At 32.6% G+C, this 22,747-nt stretch overlaps 1 protein-coding gene across 1 annotated transcript; it reads left to right on the top strand.

Moving 5' to 3' along the window:
- The first annotated feature begins 6,930 nt into the window (after window positions 1-6,930).
- Window positions 6,931-10,504, top strand: LOC133188853 (uncharacterized). The gene is made up of 3 exons (XM_061324336.1): window positions 6,931-8,364; window positions 9,470-9,499; window positions 10,107-10,504. Exons 1-3 carry the CDS (start codon window positions 6,963-6,965, stop codon window positions 10,502-10,504), a joined length of 1,830 nt encoding a protein of 609 aa, XP_061180320.1. The 5' UTR covers window positions 6,931-6,962.
- The last annotated feature ends 12,243 nt before the right edge of the window (window positions 10,505-22,747 follow it).

The raw sequence follows: 22,747 nt of genomic DNA, 5'->3' as shown, positions 1-22,747 counted from the left end.
TTTAATGATCAGGTAGACTTGTAAGTAATAGATAAATAAAAATGAGACAAAAATAACTTGTCTTATTCAATGTTCATCAAAGACCAAGAGAGTCCAATGTAAGAGATTTCAACAAGGAATTAAAATAGTACAGAAGCACTGATAGTTTGTTAATATACTGTATGGTGACAGTGATAAATGGGGAACAGATTAGAACCTAATTTATGAACTGTTAATGAACACTAGACTAATTATTTTGTTGATCCTGATCACCCTATTTTTCTTGCTTTTGGGCAACAAAGCTTCACCTTTCAGTTCATTTTATACGCTATGGATTCTCTAAATTGTTGTATTATACTCAGGTGACCGTTAAGGCCCTTGGGCCTCTTGTTTCATCTTCTTATTCATCCTAATTTGTTGTTGAAAAAGAAAAAAATTGGCTATAACGGTTTGCATTGGTCTGGTGTAATCGCATTTGTTTTATATATCATAGAATCACTATCATTATTTTATGTTTTGTCAGCGAAACCTGTTGATTCACTTGTTCAAAGATCACATAAAACCCTTTTTTTCAATGAGCATTGTTGATACGAAATCATTGGCTGATGGAAAATACAGGCATACTATTTTGATGGTTGAGTGTCATTAAAATTTGTTTCTGTTAAAACTGCTTTATATTCATCAAATAAATCAAGAAAAATGTACACTCAGTAACGTCCGTGGGTTTTTACAGAGGACAAGCGTTCAGTTGTCACAAAACCACTGCCTGATATATCATCAAAAGTTGATAATTTAGTTGACATAACATTTCCTTAACCATCTTGTTCATGTACGGATTCATCAGTAGGTGAAAAACCACTGCCTGATATTTCATCAGGAGTTAATGTTATATCTGATGTGACAACAGTCTCTGTACTCTCTTGTTAAGATGTGGATTCATCAGAAGTTGAGGAACCACTACCTGATATGTCATCTAGAGTTGATATTTCAGTTGAGATGGTACCATCCTCTGTACTTTCTTCTTGAGATGTGGATTCATCAGTAGTTGAGGAACCACTACCAGATATTTCATCAGGAGTTGATATTTCAGTTGAGATGACACCATTCTCTGTACTTCCTTGTTGAGATGTGGATTCATCAGTAGTTGAGGAACCACTGCCTGATATTTCATTTACATTTAATGATTCGGTTGTCATCACAAAGTTACTGTTTGGACTATCTGAAATTGAATTGATTCAGTATTATAGAACCACTGCCTTACATACTCCATACATTCATATTTCTGTTTTCATGGTAATTATTTTTTTCTCGGGATCCATATGGGGTGTTAATGCAGTTGTTAAAATATCGCTGAAAAACATTTTGTCAGTGGACACTGTTCTGAATTACTTGTCATTATTTTTAATTTATCGGGTGATACTACAAGTTAAAAATTAACTACAACGTACGTACCCGTGACAGGAACTGTAGACTGTTGATTTATGCTTTCAAGCCATGTATTTAGATGCATCTTGAATAAAAAATAATTGTATAGTCTTTTACAAAATTGTTATCTACTTGTCAGGGGCAAACATGATTCTAGGTTTGATCTCCGTAACACCCATATATCATTAGGGATAATTTACTTTTTAGATGGTATCAAAGTTTATTCTGTAAAGGAAAAGGATCTCAGTGAAATATGAAGATAACGATCAAACATTAATCAAGCTCAAATGTCTATTGGAACAAAAAAGAAATTGTGATGCGAGCAAACACAGACCTTTTAAAGGTTGGATCAGTTGCCATGAAGGAGTAAGCATCCCCTGTCGACCGGTCACGTCTGCCGTGTGCTCTTTGAATTTGCCAATAAAGTCATTGTATTGACCATAGAATTGCAAATTATAACCCAGTTCATCAGAAGAAAAGTTTCAGGTTTTCTTTCTGGAGTTCCCTTATAAAAATTCAACTGCAGCTCTAACGTAGCCATGGAAACATTTCTTGCATAGTTTTTCATCTCCATATCCTCCTATTAATATAACTAACGGTAATCCAGCTTTTCTCGAAAGAAGAATTTTATTGATATTTCTATGTAAAAATTTGAACCTGTGTTATAATCATGACTCCACCATAGCCCTGTGGGCCATGATTTTTTTTTTTTAAAAAGTTTAAATTTGTATGCAAAAGCGCTTTTCCGTCAAGTTTTATGCAGGCTTAATGCAAACATCTATGATCTAAATATTAATAGTTTCAGAAGTGATTGCACCCTTAAAAAAGTAAATTAAAGGCATTCATTTTGGTATGTCAAGTTGACTGTTAGAAGACTTACACTTATCAGTTACTTTAAATAAGGATTGATTTAGTGTTACCTTTCTATATTGTTGACATTCGTTCTCTGATGAATACGTCGAGACGTTGAAAAGGAACAATTCATTCCTTAGTCTGCAAATTCTTCCGCCACAAATCTCAAATCCACTGCAGTAACTTTGTACAAGGCATTCAAATCCACATATTATTTTGATGTTTCTTTTTCTTGACAAGAGAAATTGGCTATATATATGTGTGTCTGCTTCTTGTTGTGTTGTTTTTACAAAAGAAAATTTGTTGTCTTCTATCTCAGAAAAAAATTCCCTTATAAATAATGGCATCAACACTAATATCCTGATAAACATTGTGAAATAATTCTTTCATCTGTTAAGTTAAACTTTTGAGGACCTTGAAGAGATTTTATTTTATGAGATACATTTCCCTTATTGATATTTTCTTAATGATTCTCATAATGGCAATCAGTTGCTTTTGACTAAATCTTTCCATTATGATCATCAAAGTAGCTTCAATTACATGTACTCAATATCACTGTATTTACATGTTCAATAAAAACCACAATTTTTAATGTCTGGACAACAGATTAATTTTATTCATTTATTAGTATATATATTTCACCTGATGCTTAATTTACAGTGAATATTACTGTAAACATACTCAAAATTTGACGTTATCATCTTTATCAGCTGATTAGCGTAATCAGGAATAAGCCCTTTAGGAGCCAAGCTTCTTTTTGTATTAATTTTATGAATGTCAGCGTGTACTTGGTTTAGCGGACGAGAAGCGGACGCGAAAAGCGCCCAAAAATGATTACAGCTTAAATAAAACAATGCTTATAGTATATTTTCTATCCTGTGATAAATATTAAATATTTTTGAATATTAACAGCTTCTATAAGTGGTCCATTTGTTTTAAATTTTGATTTGAAGATGATAAAAAGGTGATAGTTTGTCATCTGTCGCAATAAACCATCATTAGAAGAAGTGAAATTTTGTAGTAAGACAGTTTTACAAAGTTTTAAGGTTATTTCATGCCGTACATGTATTTGATTATTAAACTCTCAATAACTTCATCGTTATCACCAAAGCTGATATTTGGCAAAAAACTCCGTTTCTATTTGTTTTTATTTTAGTGTTATAAATAACAGCCCAAGTGTTTTTCAATATTTATGTTATACTTGGTTATACTTGTTTCCTTTTGATCTAATCAATAAGATATGTTCTAAACAAAAAAATTGATTATATGTAGAATTAACCACATCGGTATCTGCAATATATATACAAACAACGATGTATCATCGGAAAAAAGAGGGTGCAATTATATATATATATACCCAGTAATAACACTGATATTTTTAAAAAAAAGCGGTAGATAAGAGACCCTCGAGTTTCTCTCGCATCAACGGTTTTAAATGATGATGAAAAACTGTTTGCTGCCTGTCATTTAGGTTATCCTCATCCGAGCCAAAATATTTTAAAAGCTTCCTTTAAGTTCAACAATTTTATTTTTATTTCAAAAATATCTGACTGATCAAGAATATTTTGTTCATTAATTTTAAATCTTCAACATTTAAGAGGATGGGGCATCTGTGTGAGGAACCTCTTTAGCTCAGCAACAATTGTGAAATATATAAACTTGTTTTAAAAATGTATTATACATGTATATAAAATTCCTTGCCTTATCAATGGGTTTTAAAATACCATCTCTAGATTTCAGAGGGGATTGCAATTGGGAGCACTTTTCTTTTCAAGAGTTTTGAGACAGAGATACCAATACATTCCTGGAGGAGTAGTCCTTTTTTTTTTTTACTTTATTATCATTTCGCGTTTTTCATACTAAATCTACAATATCATTTTATTATTTTTTTTATCAGGGGGTGGGGTGGGGGGTGATTTGCATTCACGGTATATTTTGCTTCCATTTTTAATCTCCCTACGAAATGAGATCTCAAGAAAAAAGTGTAAAATAATTGGTTCACAATCAAGCGAGACAAAAAAAAAAAAAAATGAAAAATGCTTTCAAAAATAAATAACTAATATATAAATCTTTATTGAGATACCCCTGTTACATTTTTTATCTATCCTGAAGAATTACAGTATACATAACTCGTCACTGTTAAATGGGCAGTCTATACCTTGTTCAAAACCTTTAAATCTAGATTTTTTTAAAAACTGACATAGGATATACCTAGAATCAGTAATTGAACACTAATGGTGTAGGTATACAGAATAATTTAATCCCACAGTAGAGTGTTCATTCAATCTGAACGGTACATGCAACCAAATAAATATAAACGGCTTTGGACACCACGGACGGGACACAAAATGATACATCTAAAGGTAGGGGGAAATTGAAGTAAATTTACCACAGTGTATATGTATAAAATGGTGCCTTGCTTTTTAAACTGTTGATTCTTACTACGGCGTACTAGTACGTCTCTCTTTTTCTGAAAATGGAAATTAAACTTGACACACTTAATCTATGACAAAAATTTACATACGCATGTGTGTGCATATCGCTTCTGTCTTTACTAACAATAGCTGAATGAACAATTAAAAGTAAGCAAATAAGAAAATTACTATAAAGGAATTTTTCTTTACTCTAAAAAAAATATTTGCAATTGTACATAAACGTTAATGCTCCTTTTGGTAGTATCAAGTACATATTTAAAGAAAAGGCCGATGAATTGTCAAATTTAAAAAAAAAAAAGACACTTGAACATCGACCCTGAAATCGGAAAAGTTTTAAATCAATACACCATAACAATGACGCCTTTGTGCTCTGCCAAATATTAAAAAAACACAGACGTCCTTTTAAATTACAAAATTTCTTAACGTATATATTAAAGAGAGTTCCTATTTAGTTAGAGTTTAAATCCTTCTTTGATCGGGACACACACGATTTAAAAAGAAATGATAAATTTGATTTATTTTCTTTATTTCGTCTCTATTTATTAATTTTAAATGAGAATTGAGAGAGAGAGAGAGAGAGAGAGAGAGAGAGAGAGAGAGAGATGCATTTAGTTGGGTTGAAATTTTAATTGGTTTGTATATATTCTTCAGCTATCTCGTTTATATATTTATTTGATTTTTTTAACAGAAAATTTGTAAATATCTTTGGAAATCAAAGAAACAAAAATGAAATTCATATCAAGAAAAAGAGCTACTAACAAGTATGTCTCCAAGTAATCAATTAACACATACATGTTCATAAACTAAAATGTAAAATCCACAATATTTATTGAACTTTAAACCAACCTGAAAGGTAATTCGTGAGAGGTTGCAAATAGATTAATATCGACCCTTTAAAAATAATGACTGTGTATTTATGTAAAGCGATTAATTGAAAGTGGTAATCTTGGCGGGGTCACTTATAAGACAATGTGAAAAAGAGCCATTAAGCGGAACAATAATTATGCATTGGCAGTGGGGACTAGTAGGGTTTCCGGTATACCGCTCTTAGTAACAGTGTGTAATGGCGTCTAACATTAACAATATTGTTATATAAAATTGATTTGGAATACAGAGAAGTAACTCAAGGAAACTGGTAATGCATTTGGTTATCAATAATCGGTATGTGTCATATTATGTGAGTATAAGGGGGGGGGGGAACGCGGGAAAGGGGGGGATTAAAAGCTGTATTAAGGCATTAATGAATGGTACATGTAAGGATGGCTAGACATATTTTTATCACATTTATTTTTCTATGTTAAAATATAAAAAAACCTGTTAACATGTAAAATTGTAATTAAATGTAAGTTTAAATAATTACATACTAGGTAGTTACAAATGTACATTTAACACATGTACAGCCTGATCCATAACAGCGTACCCATATGTCATTATTACATTCTTGGGTATACATTAATATAAGTATTTGACATTCAAATAAATGACCTTTTTCATTTTATTCTATCTGGCCTATTTTTACTCTGTAAAGAAAAGTTCAGGAAATTAACTACATGTACCTTTGTTCCCAATTTTCAGATCTCATTATACGAGGCCTGTTGGAAGCAATATCGGCTGGGGGCTCAACTAAATATTTACAGTTTGGGGGGGGGGGGGACTATCAAGCAAAAATATCATTTCATTACTAGGAAAAAAAGAAAGAAAAAGAAGAAGACATTACATGTGTTATATTGGAAGGGGGGGGGGGGGCACTCCGTGCCTTCGGTTTCTACGGCTATGTATACAGAATATGTTACAACCGACATCATTTCTACCATAATCCTCTTACAAAGAATTTAATTTTCAATTAAATCTGGACCTCATGAAAATATCAAATCCCTTAATTATAAGGGTGTAACCAATTATGATGAAAAAGAAAGAAGATTTTACAATGACGAATATCTAATCTTCTTTCGTTTTTATCATATCAAAAATGTTAAGATTGCCATAATAATACAGACTTAAAGCTTGAACGATTTCTTATTTTAGAAAGAAAGTGGTTCTGTCATTATCCTTATTATTTCCGTTTTTAGGATTGTTTTGAATTTTGACTTTGTTTTGAACACATGGAAAATTGTATGATTTCTTTTTTAAAGTGACACAAAATGTTTTTAGATGAGATTGCAACACTGTTCCAGAACTTTAAAAATTCAGTGGAGAAATGATTCAGAATTAAACGTTGGCGAGACTGGGGTTGTTATGTAACTTCATTGAGTGAAGAGGCAGAACTCCGACATGCCACTACAGACAGGTCTAGCATTCCACCGGAAGCGACAGACGATAGAGAACCTGACACTAGAACGTCCTCAGAATCTCCAAAGTTTTTACGAGGCCGTGGAAGAGGCGCTGAAGAAGATCGAAAACCATCTTTCCTACATAGAACTGGAGTACTATGGAATGGACAGATCCCCGGATGAAGAAATTAAAATCTGGCTTCCGGCGCTGGAGATCGTTATGACGCATGCCAAGACAGGGATTCTTGTATCAAAGCAACAGTTGAAGGACGTATTCGATTTGTATGATCGGTCAATCGGTGATCCAACGATGGTTGTCAATTTGGACAAGGAAGCTGTTCAAACCACTTTAGAAGTTATAAATAAAGTTGATCTCTATATTCGTCAAAAATTCAAGAGTATCATTGATGGAATTTTAATCGTGTTGGGATACATGAAGAAATATTGTCTGAGTTTTTGTGGTGTCAGTGGAGATTCGTATCTCGAAACTGCTACAAACTACGAAAAGCAACGACGCGAGCTCGCTGAGGCTATTAAAATCAATCTAGACGACATCCCAGTTATGATGGATAAATTTGAAAACGACGGCATACGAATCACGGAATTGGGATCGGTCCCACGACGAATAGCCGAGCGCGTGCAATGTGGTCACGTGCCATTTCTAGTGATGTTTTCAGGAGCGTGTGAAAATATACGAAACGCTTGTATAGGAGTGCGGAAATGGATCCAAGCAGACGATGGATATGCAACATTTATTCAATTCGATATTACAGACTTGGAAAAGAAAAAGGAAATTGATGGAAAATTATTGCGTGATTTACAAATACGAGTGTCGCATTTGGATCATCGATTTAAAGTTTGCAAGCGGGATATCCAAGAATGCGTCGGTGAGTTAAAGAGAGTTGCAGCTAAAGAAAAAAGCCTAAGGCGACAAGAGGAACAGTTAAAGGAAGATCTACATGACTTAGCAATGGAAATGGAGGTCAAGGAGATCCAAAGAGATGAAGCACGGAAGGAGGTCTCCGAGTCACCATTAAAGGTGCGGGAGAAAGTAGAAAAACTTATTTCTGAAATCGAACAAATGAAACTGAAGAAGCCCGTGCTAGAGAGGAAAGCAGACGACGTAAAACGTAAATTGGAATTCATGAAATTTCGACGTGAACTGAAAAACAAACGAGAAGACCAATTACGCGAGATTAAAGAGGAGCTACGAGAGGCTAGACGAGATTTGAGGAGAACGGAAGTGGAATGTGATAGACTTGAAAGAAATATTCTCAAGCTGAGAGAAATTCACAGATTTAAAACAAGCTCAGAGGTTTTGAAGAAACTATTTTATAACATGCCACTCACTAATAAGGGAGCTGCAGGGGGCGGTACAAGAAAAAAGAAAGGGACCGTTATAGGTGAGTGATTTTAAAAGGAAAGGTGCATTCATAAATGACAGATTCAACAATCTCATGAAAATTTAAAATGTTCCGAATCTGTTACCGAATCTAAATCATCAGTTACAACATCTATACAGAGTGACGTCAACACGACCTTTCAAGTAAGAATAAACATAAAAATTTTGGCAAACCAAATTCAAGTTATGTTTACGACTCTTAAAAATAGTTCCCTGGATACATCTTAACCTTTCTGATGCATACTAAGTACTTTGTCTTACGTAAATTTAAGTTAATTATGATATAAACTGTATGTTCAGTCCACCCATCCGCCATTCGTATCTAAATACCGCAAAACGGAAATGCACAAACTATACAAGATATTCCGCACGTCACATTCATACGTTGCACGCCCATTGCTATGCATAGTTTAGCCTGGTTCCCTGGCTCATCCTTGCGGTGTACACGAAGTAAAATAGGGACAGGGAACCAGGCTATGCATAGTTTTCTTTTACTTCGACTCGGAAACTTTGGCTGTGAAAAAGAAACACATCCGAACTACCAGCAAATATTTCCGCGTCGGAGATTTCATTCGCTGTAATCGAAATGTGCTGACGTGACACCGACTGGGGTTTTGTAATATGTTTGAGAAACGTTAGTGGATTCGGAACATCTGATTTTAATTAAATTATATTGTAGAATCAAGGAATTCAGATTGAATGATTGCTTGCTTGATGTTTTAATCGTCTCTCGCAAGAATTTTTACTCGTATGAGACGTCACCAAAAACCAGTGAAGGGCTTCAAATTAAGATCTATCCTCGGCCCTTACGGCCATTAAGCAGTGTGCATCCTTTATTGTGCTAACGTCTACCGTAACATGTATATCTACTTCCTTTATTTGTAATAAGTAGAAACACGTTGATTGAATTTTAAATCAGATCATACGATTTCATAATTTTCATCGCCACATAAGTTTTATTTTCTATTTATTGTATAATGAACTCTTCCTCAATTTGTTAAAAGATAATTAATGCAGTTCTTTGTATAGTATAAAATTTCCTACACATACATGATTGTACATTATTGTAATTTACACGTTTTATGATAGATGATATCTATTTACAGCATTTCCTGACTTGCCGTTCGCAGATGAGGGTAATAAACTCCTCATATATTCACAGAACTCTAACATTATAATTTCCACTTACTAATTAGATTCATGTAGATCAATCTGTAATTCTTAACCACGTAGCAGTTTCCTTTTATTTTATTTTCTATCATTTTTAATCTAGTACCTTTGAGATTTTTTTTTTTTTTTTGCATCACTATTTGTGAATTTTTGACAGTTTTCCTCTGAAATCTTCCTTTTCTAACTCATTATCTAACATACATACATGTATGCATGAATGATACCATAATTCATTTAACTTTTTTTAATTGATTACTAAAATACATACTTTATAATAATTAACGTTTAATTTCCAGTACTTTTTTCTCCACTTTTCAGCATACTTTACTTTTTCTACATGTATTTATAATTTATTTAGTAAATACACGTATACGTGCATGTAACTAAGAATATTTTTTACAGATTGCTTTTCCAACACAAAATTTCAAATACCTTTCAATTAGGATGACGATCCCAATTTTTAAAATGAAAAATGAATTTTTAATTCTATGGAACGAATATTGAAGGTCAAAGAGTAATTATATAAAGTGACATTGAAAGTACAAATTATGATTTTTTTTTAAATTCTTTCAGATAAATTAGAGAGGGCCACTCGAATAACCTCAGTCAATATTGACAAAGATTGGATCCCCCTTTACCGAGCCCTACCCTTTCACCCACCACGAGGAGAGGAAAATCTTCGCCAGGATATTGATGAGATCAACAATGTATTTCTTAGAGACACAGTAGAGGTTCATGCAAAACAGGCGCTTTATAGGTGGCGCCGCATGCACACCCGCGCAAGCGTGGACGACCTCAAGAAAACTCTAATTGCGATCAAGAGAAAAGAGGTTGCAGATAAAGTAGATGAGGAACTAAGTAAGAAAAGACCTATCAAGGCAAAGGCTCCACAGGCTATTCGGTTTCCTAAGGTGCTTGTACAGACTCAGCAAGTGCGCGTCCGACACAGTTTGTCAGGTGCTGTTAAATAACCATTGTTCATGTATTTATGTCATTTTGTCTTAAGAACTCAGTTAAACACACTCTTGTTTTATTAAAACCATATCGAGGAATTTTAAGCTTTATTCTCTCCGTAGAGAGAGAGAGAGAGAGAGAGATGGGAGGGAGAATTAAAATTCTACAATGAGATAGTTACATGTAAGTGTTGAGGAAGTAGTATGTCCCCTTTTTTTTCAATCTCGTGACCGAGTTGTACATGTATGTACTTAGTCTAAAAGTTAGTAGTAGAACTAATGTTATCTTTGCTATATTGAAAATAATGGAGGCGTGAAAGAAACCATTTGTTAAAAGTTATATAAAAAGAGACGACAAAAGTAAATTGAAGTTTAAACTGATATACATGTACATGTCGTTTTATGCATTCTTCCTTTTTCGTTAAAATTATTGTTTCATAAAAAAATATATATATATCACTAATTTTGACTCTCATGACGATGTAATACATGAATAGTTTGAAGGTAAGCAAAAAATCACGTGACACCAAATCGGTGAACTACACAGGTACTACCTTCCTAGAGAGAGAGAAAGAGATGTTGAAAGATTAGGACATACGAAAAAGTTTCTTCTGAAATTAATTCTCTTCAATTTTTGATTGAATTAAAAATTAGTAATAATAATGTGTGTTTAAATATCATAAAGTGTCTACAGTCTTTCCTTGCTGACATTAGCTGATACATCGTGGGGAAAAATTCAAAATGCCCCTATTGTTTCCATTTCTTTAACAGAGTTTTATTTCAAGTAGATAGAAGTTCGGTTACCGTGCCAGGTCTGCGATAATGACAAGGCGAGTGAACATTTTACAAAACAAAAGAATAACAACAAAAGGTAAACAGAAAACATTGCAGTCTTGAGTAATAAACAAAACTCAATCATTTACATTGAACAACTATTGCCACTTTGTGATATCGATAATTTTTAACAGAATTATATATTTAATACGAAATCTAATATATAAGTTACTAAAATCGGTAAGTGTGGACGTTAGATTTAATACATATTTAATTCAAAACCTAAATGAATCATTTTTTAGCTATGTATGTAAATAAAGTGAAAAACTAGGGTGATTCCTAAGAAATATTTTGAACTTAAGTTTGACTTAGCTAAGACCTGGCTTAGTTTGTTTTATGTTACGGTTTAAGACATACTTAAGTAGTACTTAGGCAGGTCCTAAGATTGTTCCTAAAACATACTTATGACCCTACTTAAGTCAAAATCTTAGCAAGCTTTATGTTACGAGCCCTTGGGGGTTGTAACATAAAGGGTACTTAAGGACATACGCAACGTACCTTACCTACTGATAATTTTTCGAGATATTCTTAATTAAAGATTATAGTGCCATCAGATGTTTGTAGACAAAAAATCAGCATGCGTTACCAGGGGTTTTGAAAAGATATCAATTGATGGAAATTCTTGTATAATTCAAAGAAAAATATACAAAAATTACTAAACATATATTCTAGATATTTTGTTTATCCAAACTTGTTTTAGAAGAAGTGTACAATAGCATATATAGACATTAAAATGTAGCACACAGTTCCTTTAAGTATTGGAACTCTTCAACTCCAGGGAAAAAGACAATAAAGTTCAAACTACGTTGCGTATGTCCTTAAGGGCCGGTACACACGGTAAGGCTTGCCTTATAAGTCTAAAACCTTACGTTTTGCAAGACGTACGGCTCTCGTGTCCACACGTCAAGGCAAGACTTACAAGATTATATACAACATTTCCATAACTTCCATGTGTTTCCTGACATAAATAGTGCATTCAGTCCGCATTAAAATAGAAGAATACATTACTAAGATTTGTAATAATTATATCAACAAGTACATTCACACTTCTTAAAAAAAAGAAAGAGGTAGAACAGAAGCCTTTGTGGATATTTACATTACATAATTCGAAAATACTTTGAGTTCACTTCAATATACCCACGTGTTTGGTTTGATAAAAATAGAATGACATTTGGGCAAATGATTTTCATTGGATGAGAAGAAAATTTCAGCTAAGTCTTGTATTAAGAAATAGAGCAGTGTTCTTTTTGTAAGTCAGACTTGAAGGCTCCTAAAAACCGTGTATTAAGGGTGTACACACGGTAAGGCAAGAACTTAAGTTCCATGACTTACAAGGCAAGCCTTATCATGTGTACCGGCCCTAAGTCTAAGACCATGCTTACGTAGGACTTAAGTACAGTCTTAAACTTAAGACCGTAACTACAATCTTAGCAAAAGTTAGGCGGCCGGTAGAGGTGACTTAAGTATGTCATAACTTTCTTAAGCATATATTTAGAACTATTTAAGGTTGACTTTCTATGTTAAAACATTCCTCTATTTATATTATACATTAAAAAATAATTTTCTATATTTAATATACTGGTATAAGAATTTTAGTTTTTCGTCGGGAAGGTGGGGGTGGGGGGGGGGGGGGGAGGGGTATTCATCACTGATTCCAATATCACTCTCTAAATGAAATATACATGTAAATGCAAAATATTATTTTTGGGATACGTTTGAAATATTAGTGGGACTTAGGTTATAAACACTAATCATTAAATAAGTAAACTGTATACAGTAATCATGGATTTGTTTGTTCACTGTGAAAAAAAATGAGATGAAATGATTTTAAAAATTGTCGGTGAATTAAAGGATGATGACTAGAAAACAAATAAGATTTTCTGTAAATTAGATTGAATGTAGAACGCAACAAGCGAGGATTCAGACAGAGTTCACTACCGTTCACTAACGTTCCAGAGAGAGAGAGAGAGATTGTTGATAAGTTGGAGATATACGAATTCTTTTCCATCCTTCATTAAATTGTAAATAAGTATATCATAAAACGTCTGCAGTCTCTGCTTGTTGATATGGGAGGGAAAAAAAATTTCAAAATGTCCCTATTGTTTTGCACTTTTTTTTCTCGAGTGATAACAATATTCACGCATGAACCATTAGTGCCACTTTGTGACCGTGCAATATTTTTTTTCAAATACATTGTATTTCGAAGAATTTAAACAGAATTACCTTTAATTAAATACGAATCAAATCTAACCTAGCTAAAACCGATAGGTAAGGACGTCAGCTTTAATAAATATGTGATTAAAAACGCAACTAAATCATTTTTACAAATATATATATATATAAATAAATTGAAAAACTAGGATGATTCATAGCAAACATTTTGAACATAAGTTTGACTTAGCTAAGACCTACCTAAGTCCGTTTTATGTTACAGTTTAAGACATACATAAGTAGTACTTAGGCAGGTCTTAAGTTTGCACCTAAAACATATACTGATAACCCTAATTAAGTCAAAAACTTAACAAGCTTTATGTTACGACCCCCAGATGCATACGTATTTAATAGAGATCTATCTCTCTTCCTCGTCTGATAAGTCTTATCTACTTATATCGAGCGCAGCGAGCGGCGCGAAGCGCCGCTCGTCACTGCGAGCTCTTATGACAACGCCTGGGCGAAGAGAAAATTCGGACTACTGCACATTCATTCAATAGAATTTTTTCCGCAGTAATTCTGGACCAACAATGCATCGCTTGTTGTTCTCGCTGCTAACTTCGTTCGCGCGGTAACAACAACTAAAAGTTCACAAAAAATAAACTCACCCTAATTTAATGGATATTGCATACAGATAGTAGATTAAACGTTCTTTGTTAAAATTTTTGCACTTTTTAAACTTTGTTTATGGAAATGCAGCTGCTAACAAAAGTGAAGTGAACAATGCGCTCGCCCCAACGGTCGCACCGTCAACATATTATTTTCTTTTGTTATGATTTTTTGGTAGAAAAAAATGACGTCTTTACTTACAAATGTAATTTAGGTAATTTTCGAGTTTATGAGTGCAGTCCGACAAACAGTTACAATAGACCGCCATATCCATGATGTAACGTGTTCAATAAAATAACTGCCCCACCTACTGGTTTACGAGGAGACAAAACTCCCTTCCGTAACAAAAGAGTGCAGTAAGGAGATAATATCGAAACTTGCGTATTTTAAATAGAAACACACAAGCAGTTCTCATTTTTCTTTCATTTATTACTGAATAACAATTTAAATACAAGGGGAAGTAATGCTAATAAAATGAATTATTATATTGAGGATATATAAAACTGTCTTCGTTCTAGATTAACATTTTTCGCCAAAATATCTAAATACTATGGAAAATGACGACACAATGATGTATATATTATTAAAATATCAACCATCTGATATTTGAGGTGAAGGCAAAAAAGTCTGCAGGTATTTTTATGAACAATTTAAATAGAAACTGCGTTGAGAAATGTTAAACATTTATTTGAAAACATTTGAAACGGAAGAGTGCATGTTTGGTGGGTTGAAAGTACCAGCATATAACATGTTTGGTACCATCTCACCTCCACAAGAGTCTTAAAATTTCTGCATGAAAGCGAGGAACCTTGCCAACTCGACGTTTTTACGACATTGTTCATACCCGAGTGAATGTCTATCAACGTATCAACGTATTAACGTTTTCAAACATGTTATATGCTCTTGTATTGCCATGTATGCTAAATGTTATAAAATTTGATTTTTTTTCAGAACACGTGATCACTCTTGACCTATTGCAAAGTTTTCAAAGTTTTTAGGTTAAAACCAGTTTTACCAAAACCAAATTGGCAGTCAACAGAACATTGCTATTAGTGTGTTTTTCTGTGATTGCATGAAAACATGTACCCTGCCCATTACAATGTTCAAATTGCATACGTATGTGCTCATTAAAAATGAAGAGGTATAATATCCATGTATACTATAAGGTAACAGGTAACCAATAAATATTGATTGAAGACATTTGAAGACGATTTCTTGAGAGAGAGAGAGAGAGAGAGAGAGAGAGAGAGAGGGAAAGAGATAGAGAGATTTTGAGTTGGGGGTGTATTTCCACTGATATAATAATAAAGTGGCGAAAACTGGAACGTAACATAACTTTTCTGTTTATCATGTCTCCATGCGCTAGTCACTTTCTAGTTATACTAAGTTATCCCTGCCAAAATATACTATAGTTTACTATGATTTATTACAGTAAAAACGATGATGCTATAGTTAACTTAAGTAAAGTTTTGTAAATTTACCTTATTTATTGACAGTCTTGCTGCAGACTTGCTGTAGTTTCAACAAAGTTCTTGCGAATTTCTTAAGTGCATGTATTATATCTCGCTATTATACATGTATTGTACATCAATTATACATGTATTATATATATATATATATATATATATATATATATATATATATATATATATATATATATATATATATATATATATATCTCGCTATAAACAAAGTTCCGACCACATTCGTAGGACGTGATTGTGTTTCTTCCTTAGAACACTGAGCCTTACATGGTAAATGAAGTCTGAAGCATTTTAATTTCCTTTTTTCCCTATGAGCTTTTTTTTGCAAATTTTACAATCAACATAATTTTGCAGGAAAAAAATTAATGCTTTCAAAGAATGTGCAAAAGTACATCATAACAATGAATACACAGTGTATGTTTTGTTAAAGACCCCATCCTATCAACAGAACATGTTAGTAATGGACGGATAAAAATGAGGCATACTGGATTTTCTTGCATTTGTGTCAGAAAAACTGTTTCTTTCGGAACAGAAGTCTTTTATGTGAATAATGAAAAGGCACCCATAAGCAAAGAAACAAGATATAACCGTCCCTCTTCAAAACCATGGAAACTATTTCTTTCGGGCATAAAAACAAATCAGTTCATATTGTGTAGATTCATTCATAACTCATTTTTGACAAAATATCTGTAACACATATAATTGTTTGCCCCTATCAATCTTTTCTATAAAGAAATAAAATATAACCATATTTAGATTATATTTGTATCTTTTTATTTTTATCCTTACACGATACGAAAAATGACACGAAGAAATATATATAAGGATTACAGGAAAAGTTTGTGACTTCCAGGAAAAAAACTGCACGCGGCTAGGATAAGGCTGTCCGTTAAATATCACAGTGTACTAGCCGCTGTTACTTGTCAGAACTACTAAGATATGACGTCATAATAGAATATGACGTCAAGTCACTGCAAAGTTGAGCAGTCATGACGGGGAAAGTGTCATGACTTTTACATTCCTTCACATGCATGTAAATTTTAAAAATTCGACGTTGATGTTTAAATCAGGTGTATTGTTGGTTAAAGTTTCTATGTACGGTTATGATGGTGATTATTTGTAATACAATATCGTTATTCCTTTCTCTTTCTGATAATGTACGTATTCAAACAATAACAAATAAATGATTATGAAACGCTCCCCCTTACACGTCCGTAGACAGAGTTAGAATTTATAAATTATGCAAATATTAGACTGGCACAAGTGATTAATAAAGATAAACTAGAGATGTTCTATGGAAATCTACTAGAGAAGTGTGTCTTCTAAATGAATTTTGTTGGGGGATCGTATGTAATTTATCCTATTTTGTATAAATTGCGATGAAGAGTGGAAAATGCCCCCTTTTATGTGGGTAAGTTGAATTTCTCGTGAAATATTTTCTTAAGACGTAAAACTCAGACTTGCACCCAGCACTTTATATATACCAAAGAATACGTTTAATTGACTTATGTAACAAACTGTCCTCAATAATTTTGTTTTTCACTTGTGCCAATGTGATATTTGTGCAACAGTTAGGAAAATTTATTAGTGTCCGTCACGTGATCAACACAGTCATGTGACATCACAAATTTGCTTTTTCACAATACCTTATCTAACTATCTTCACAAATTTACTGCACATGTATACATAGATTACAAATTAAAATCAAAATCTAGCTCAAAATATTATAGCGTATTTCTAATGCATATTAAGCCTTCGGACAGCCTTAACATAGCCGCGTGATGTGTTTAGTAATCACAAGCATGTCATACGCATCAGGAGGGTTATAAATATACCTAATAAGGAATGTAACAATTGCAATTAAGTCTGACAAATGAGAACACAAAAATACAGCTAAAATAATTGTTATAACAAAGTTCATTCGTGTTTTAATATCACAGGTGACACTCGATTTCTTAAGTTCTTTCATCTTAGAACAATGCAAAGTGATGATAACACAAAACGGAACCAGGGTACACACAGATTCCCTAATTATGGCAAAATATACATATGAAAGAAAATCGAATAACACGTTGAATTCTATTGATACAATAATGATTGATATTAAGAATCCATAAATCCATATCATAAATGAATATCCCTTAATAAGGGAGGGGTTTAGGCGAATTCTGCTTTGCAGGAGGTGAACTGTTAACAGATATCTAATCATTGATAGAAACAAAATATGGCCTATTGAACTTAAGTAAATAGTGAATTCAAAAGACCTAAAAATGAAAAATGGAGACAATAATACAAATGTCGGTTTTGAAATATATATCAAATATTCATAAATGTTGGTAAAACCTCTAAAATAAGATGACAAAAGGTAAAGAAAATCTGAAAATGCCAAGCATCCAATGGCGGTAAATGTCGTTGTATGACGCTTTTTGTCACTAGAAATAAACAAAATGGTAACGATGTTTCCAATAAAACCAAAGGATCCGATTATCAAAGTTAGCACAAGAAAATCTCTCTGGATGTCAATATGATTTGGAGTTTTCTAAACAAACAATTTAAACTCAATGGAAGGGGTTTCTGTATTGTTGTATTGTTTGCGTACACTGAAGAAACTTCCATTAATATAATATTCTCCACTATCCTCCCGTCTTTCATTAAGATATCCATTTGTCCCATTCCATTCACTGTGTTCATGCATATTACTGTTGAACAGAAAATTCTTTCTCGATTTTTCGGAAACATTCATCGTTATCTAAAGAAAATATATATTTATTTAGTTTGAATATCTTAATTATTATTCACGTATTATCCGTAGATATAAAAGTTAATGTTTTGACCATTTACGCTTCAAAACGTAATAGAATCTATTCAATATTAGTAATAAACACGCTGAAGATTTATGGTTTGGGAGCTAAATAGAAAATGTTCATTTGAATTTAACACTTATTATTTGAAATTTTATTCCCAGTGTAATATACAATGTACATGTGTGTTCTAGAAATATTAAATAAAGATGATACTCACCAAATATTTTTTGTACTTATTTCCATTCTTCTATTCTCCATTGTTTACAGTGAAATGCAAATTCAAATGCAGGGAACAAGAATAAAATATTTTTCTTTTTCCCCTAAAACCACTTGTCAATTTTTCTTTACCGTTGATTATTTTTTAAATCAGCTTCCCGTCTTTACCAAAAGATAAGATCTGTAAGAAAAGGTATACTGATTGTTCCAAGTTTACTGAATTCTAAATATTTGCTTGACAGTGCATGCTTTTGTTTATTCATCGCAATACTGAATTGATGAATAAATTAAAGCTATTAACAGTATCACTGATTGTTCTGCCTCAGATTCCCCCCCCCCCCTTTATTCCCGAAAAATTCCGAAAAATTTTGACCCCATATTGTCACCCCATCCTTACCCAAGGGGTATTTACTGAAACAAACTTCATTCCAGACATGATGCTTTAGTATCAATATCTCTAACATTATATAGAAATATGACCTTGCTGTTCCAGAATGCTACATGTAACGGCAATAGATATACATATATAGCGTTTCTAAGTAATGCAATTTATCCCTTTTACTGAAAAAAATAATTTATATATATATATATATAATATATATATATATATATATATATATATATATATATATATATATATATATATATATATATATATATATATATATATATATATATATATATATATATATATATATCCTGTAAAATTAATAAATCCTGTAATTAATCACATAATTATATAGATATGTCTGAAATGGTGCACAAACAAATTGATATTTAATTTTTGTTATACTTTCATGTTAAATAGTTAAATTTGATTGGTTAAGAATAATTGTAAAAAAGAACCGTTACCCTACCTAGTATATCAGTCACGCCCTTCGAGTAACATTACACAGCAAAGGTTGACAATGCATGACGATGGGTAAGAGTATAAAAATTGTTATCTGCGCAGAATGTTTGCACGTACTGTTCACCATGATATTTTCCCTTAAATGCATTCTAAATACATTCAGTACAATAAAAATATTACATGATTTTTTAGGGTAAAATGTGATAAATCGTTTAATATCTGTACACCTTTAATCAACATATTCGAAAAGCTTTTTGCCAGAAGAAAAATCTTTACCCACCATGAAATACACTGTATCTATCTCGAAATTAATTCTTTCGATGCATTTTCATAATTTATCTAATTAGAACAATAAATCATAATGTGTTTGATTATAACTGCAATGAACTTTGTAGACAAACAAAATGTTATTAGTATCTATCAGGTAAAGTAAATTTCTAACTTCATCTTTTGTTTAAGTGCACTTTCATTTGACAAATTAATGAATATTTGAGTGATTATATTTTTCCTTAGACAAAACATCTATTGCTTTTAATGACACCTTAGTGGATCATCTCTCTCAACATTGCCACACATTCGAGAGAAAGAGAGAGCTTTTTTAAATATGAAAAAATCCAGTATTTTCTCAAGATTCCGTTTAAGCCATTAACTTTAATATACATGTAGTTACAGTATACAATTTACATAAATCTTTATCGTTGTAACTAATCACTTCTCATCAATAAGAAATTTCCGGTAAGTTATTCAGTATTCTTTTCAAATTTGACCTTTTAAGAATATGTTAAACATATGTAATGATACCTAACTACATGTGTGTTTATTTTGATTTTTATCCAATTCTTATTCAAGAAAAAAAATTGTAGAACTTCTGCATATCTGCTGTATTTACATTGTACTAGACATTCCGGCCCCACAGAAAGGTTCCAGAGCTTATCTTGGCTGAGAATTTAGGGGGGAGGTGGAAAGGAAACTCCGTTCACTTGTTTCTCAAGCAACTGCTCCCTAATTTTTTTTTTTACAAGAACAAACTAACGTTTGTTATACAGAATACAGAATAACTTTTAGCTTACTATTTTTATTTTACAAAATTAATTAAAGTATGTTGTGGGTAAGTCTAATTATCAAACTATACAAAAGACAGTTGGTGCAGTTGTTAGAGCGTTTGCTCTAGAGTCTCGGCATAAGGAGATGATCCTTATGTCGCGGGTTTGAATCCACTGTGCAACGTGGATACTGGTCCTTCGGATGAAACTTTACAAACCGAGGTCCCGTGTCGCAGTAGGTGCTCGCACGAAAAGACCTCACTGCTCAAAGGCCGTAAGTGCCGAGGACAGGTCTAGATTTAGAGCCCTCACCGGCAAGTGGTGGCGTCTCAATGTGAGTGAAAAAATCTCCAAGGTACGTAAAGTAAACAAACAAACAAACCAAAGAAGGGCTTCTTGAAGCAGCTCTTGCATTTCCAAACCAATTTTTATCCAGAGCAGACTGCCATGAAGGTGTTTTGGCCAAAATATCTTGAATTTCACCTTAATTGGAAAAAAACTGATTTTGTGCCAAATTTATTTGCTAATTATATCCAAATTTACCTTCAACAGTTTTTACAAATTTAACAAGTTTAATACTTCTGGCATCAGAATTCTCAAATTGAAAGTATTTAGTATTTTAAATGTCATTTTCCATTTTTATTTTTACTTCTTCTAAACCTTAGCAATTTGGTCCAAAAGTTATTTTATAGATATGTTATAGTGTGCCAAACAGGAGAGCTGAATCTCATTTTATAAGATGGAAATTATTTCTTGCTTTCTTCAGTGAAAGTATACATTTTACATGTAAGTTTTATTATTTCCAAACCATTCTTCATCCGATTGGAGGCATGTAACTTGAAACAAGCCAGTGTGTCGCGTTTTGGTGACGTCTGACGTGGAGTTCCACGTTTCGGCCATCGCTTGCAGAAGCACAAATAAGTACTCTTTCTTTGCAGAATGTGATTACAAAAAGTTGTTTATTCGAAGGCTGTTACAAAAAATCGTAGACAGGGAAAAGAATTTTGTTTCTCTTTGCTTAATTAAATTTCTTTACTTGTCATAGTAAAAAGCTACCTTTTATGATCGTGAATTTCAAGTTTCATGATGATAACATACTTAATAAGAAATTAATGTAAAAGTGAAAGAAGCATTTGAGCACGAAATCAAGTGTAATTTATATTACGTCTCCTAACGTCATGATTATTTTTAAGTACTGTCCCAACTTCTCAATATGCATCCCTTAAACATACAATTATTTTTTTAAAGGAAAAAATAAAACTTTTGACTGAGGGACTCATTAAAATGTACTACTGTTTATACTTTTTTTATCAGATTCAAATTTCAGTCAAAGATTAGTCGAAAGGTCGCCTTACACAACAGGTAGCAGAGAATCAAAAAGTTTGACGTCGATCGTGGTCCATTAACATTTCTCATCATCTGATTTTAACAAACAATACATTTCTTTTTCTATGCGTTACTATTTTCGATGCGAAGGTTGAAAACATTCCTTGACTTTCATACCATTTAAAAACAACTTCTCTATAGGCGTTCTCCTGTGTATTGTCACTATTCTGTATTCTTTTTCCGTCTCTGTTGTGGACAAACCACATTTGAAACATTTTTGTATCTCCGTGCGCCGCCAGTGCGTTTGACAAGTCGACTTCATCAAACGCAATTCCTACAACACTTTAAAAATAAAGACATCAAAGATGCTATTTAAATGAAAATTTGACAAGTTATTAAGATTTTGTTTCTGGTTTCATTGATATAAATTTGAGTTTGATGTTTTACATATTACCAGAAAAACAAATACAATTGGAATAGTGACATCCATTTTTCCCCCCTGGATTTTGTTCCTGCGACGACAGATTATATCGGCCTTCCTATAAATCATTCTATTTTACTATGAAAGATATATTTTTAAGAATGAATTATTTAGGGAAAATTAAATAAATTATGGCTATGCAAAATTTGGTTCACGTTAGTATTGGTTGAATGTTTAAAAATTTATGAACATTATTTTAAATATTTTTAGCGAGTTTTGTCATGAGCACATGCAGAGAGCAAAAATCGAAAATAATGGAAAATGCACTCCACTTGAAACGGACGACGTTGGCATGAAGCTAGAATGATAAAGATATCACCCTTAGTGGCATTGAAATTATTAAGGAGTTATTTGTGTATCTCTGCTTTTTCTACAATACGAATTCTTTTATATTAAGAAAGGT

The sequence above is a fragment of the Saccostrea echinata genome, unplaced genomic scaffold (genome assembly GCF_033153115.1).
Source record: "Saccostrea echinata isolate AGI-Se365-2 ecotype Australia unplaced genomic scaffold, CSIRO_AGI_Sech_v1 ptg000016l, whole genome shotgun sequence".
NCBI classification, from domain to species: domain Eukaryota; kingdom Metazoa; phylum Mollusca; class Bivalvia; order Ostreida; family Ostreidae; genus Saccostrea; species Saccostrea echinata.
Note: the sequence above shows the minus strand (reverse complement) of the source record. Positions and strands in the feature narration are given on the sequence as shown.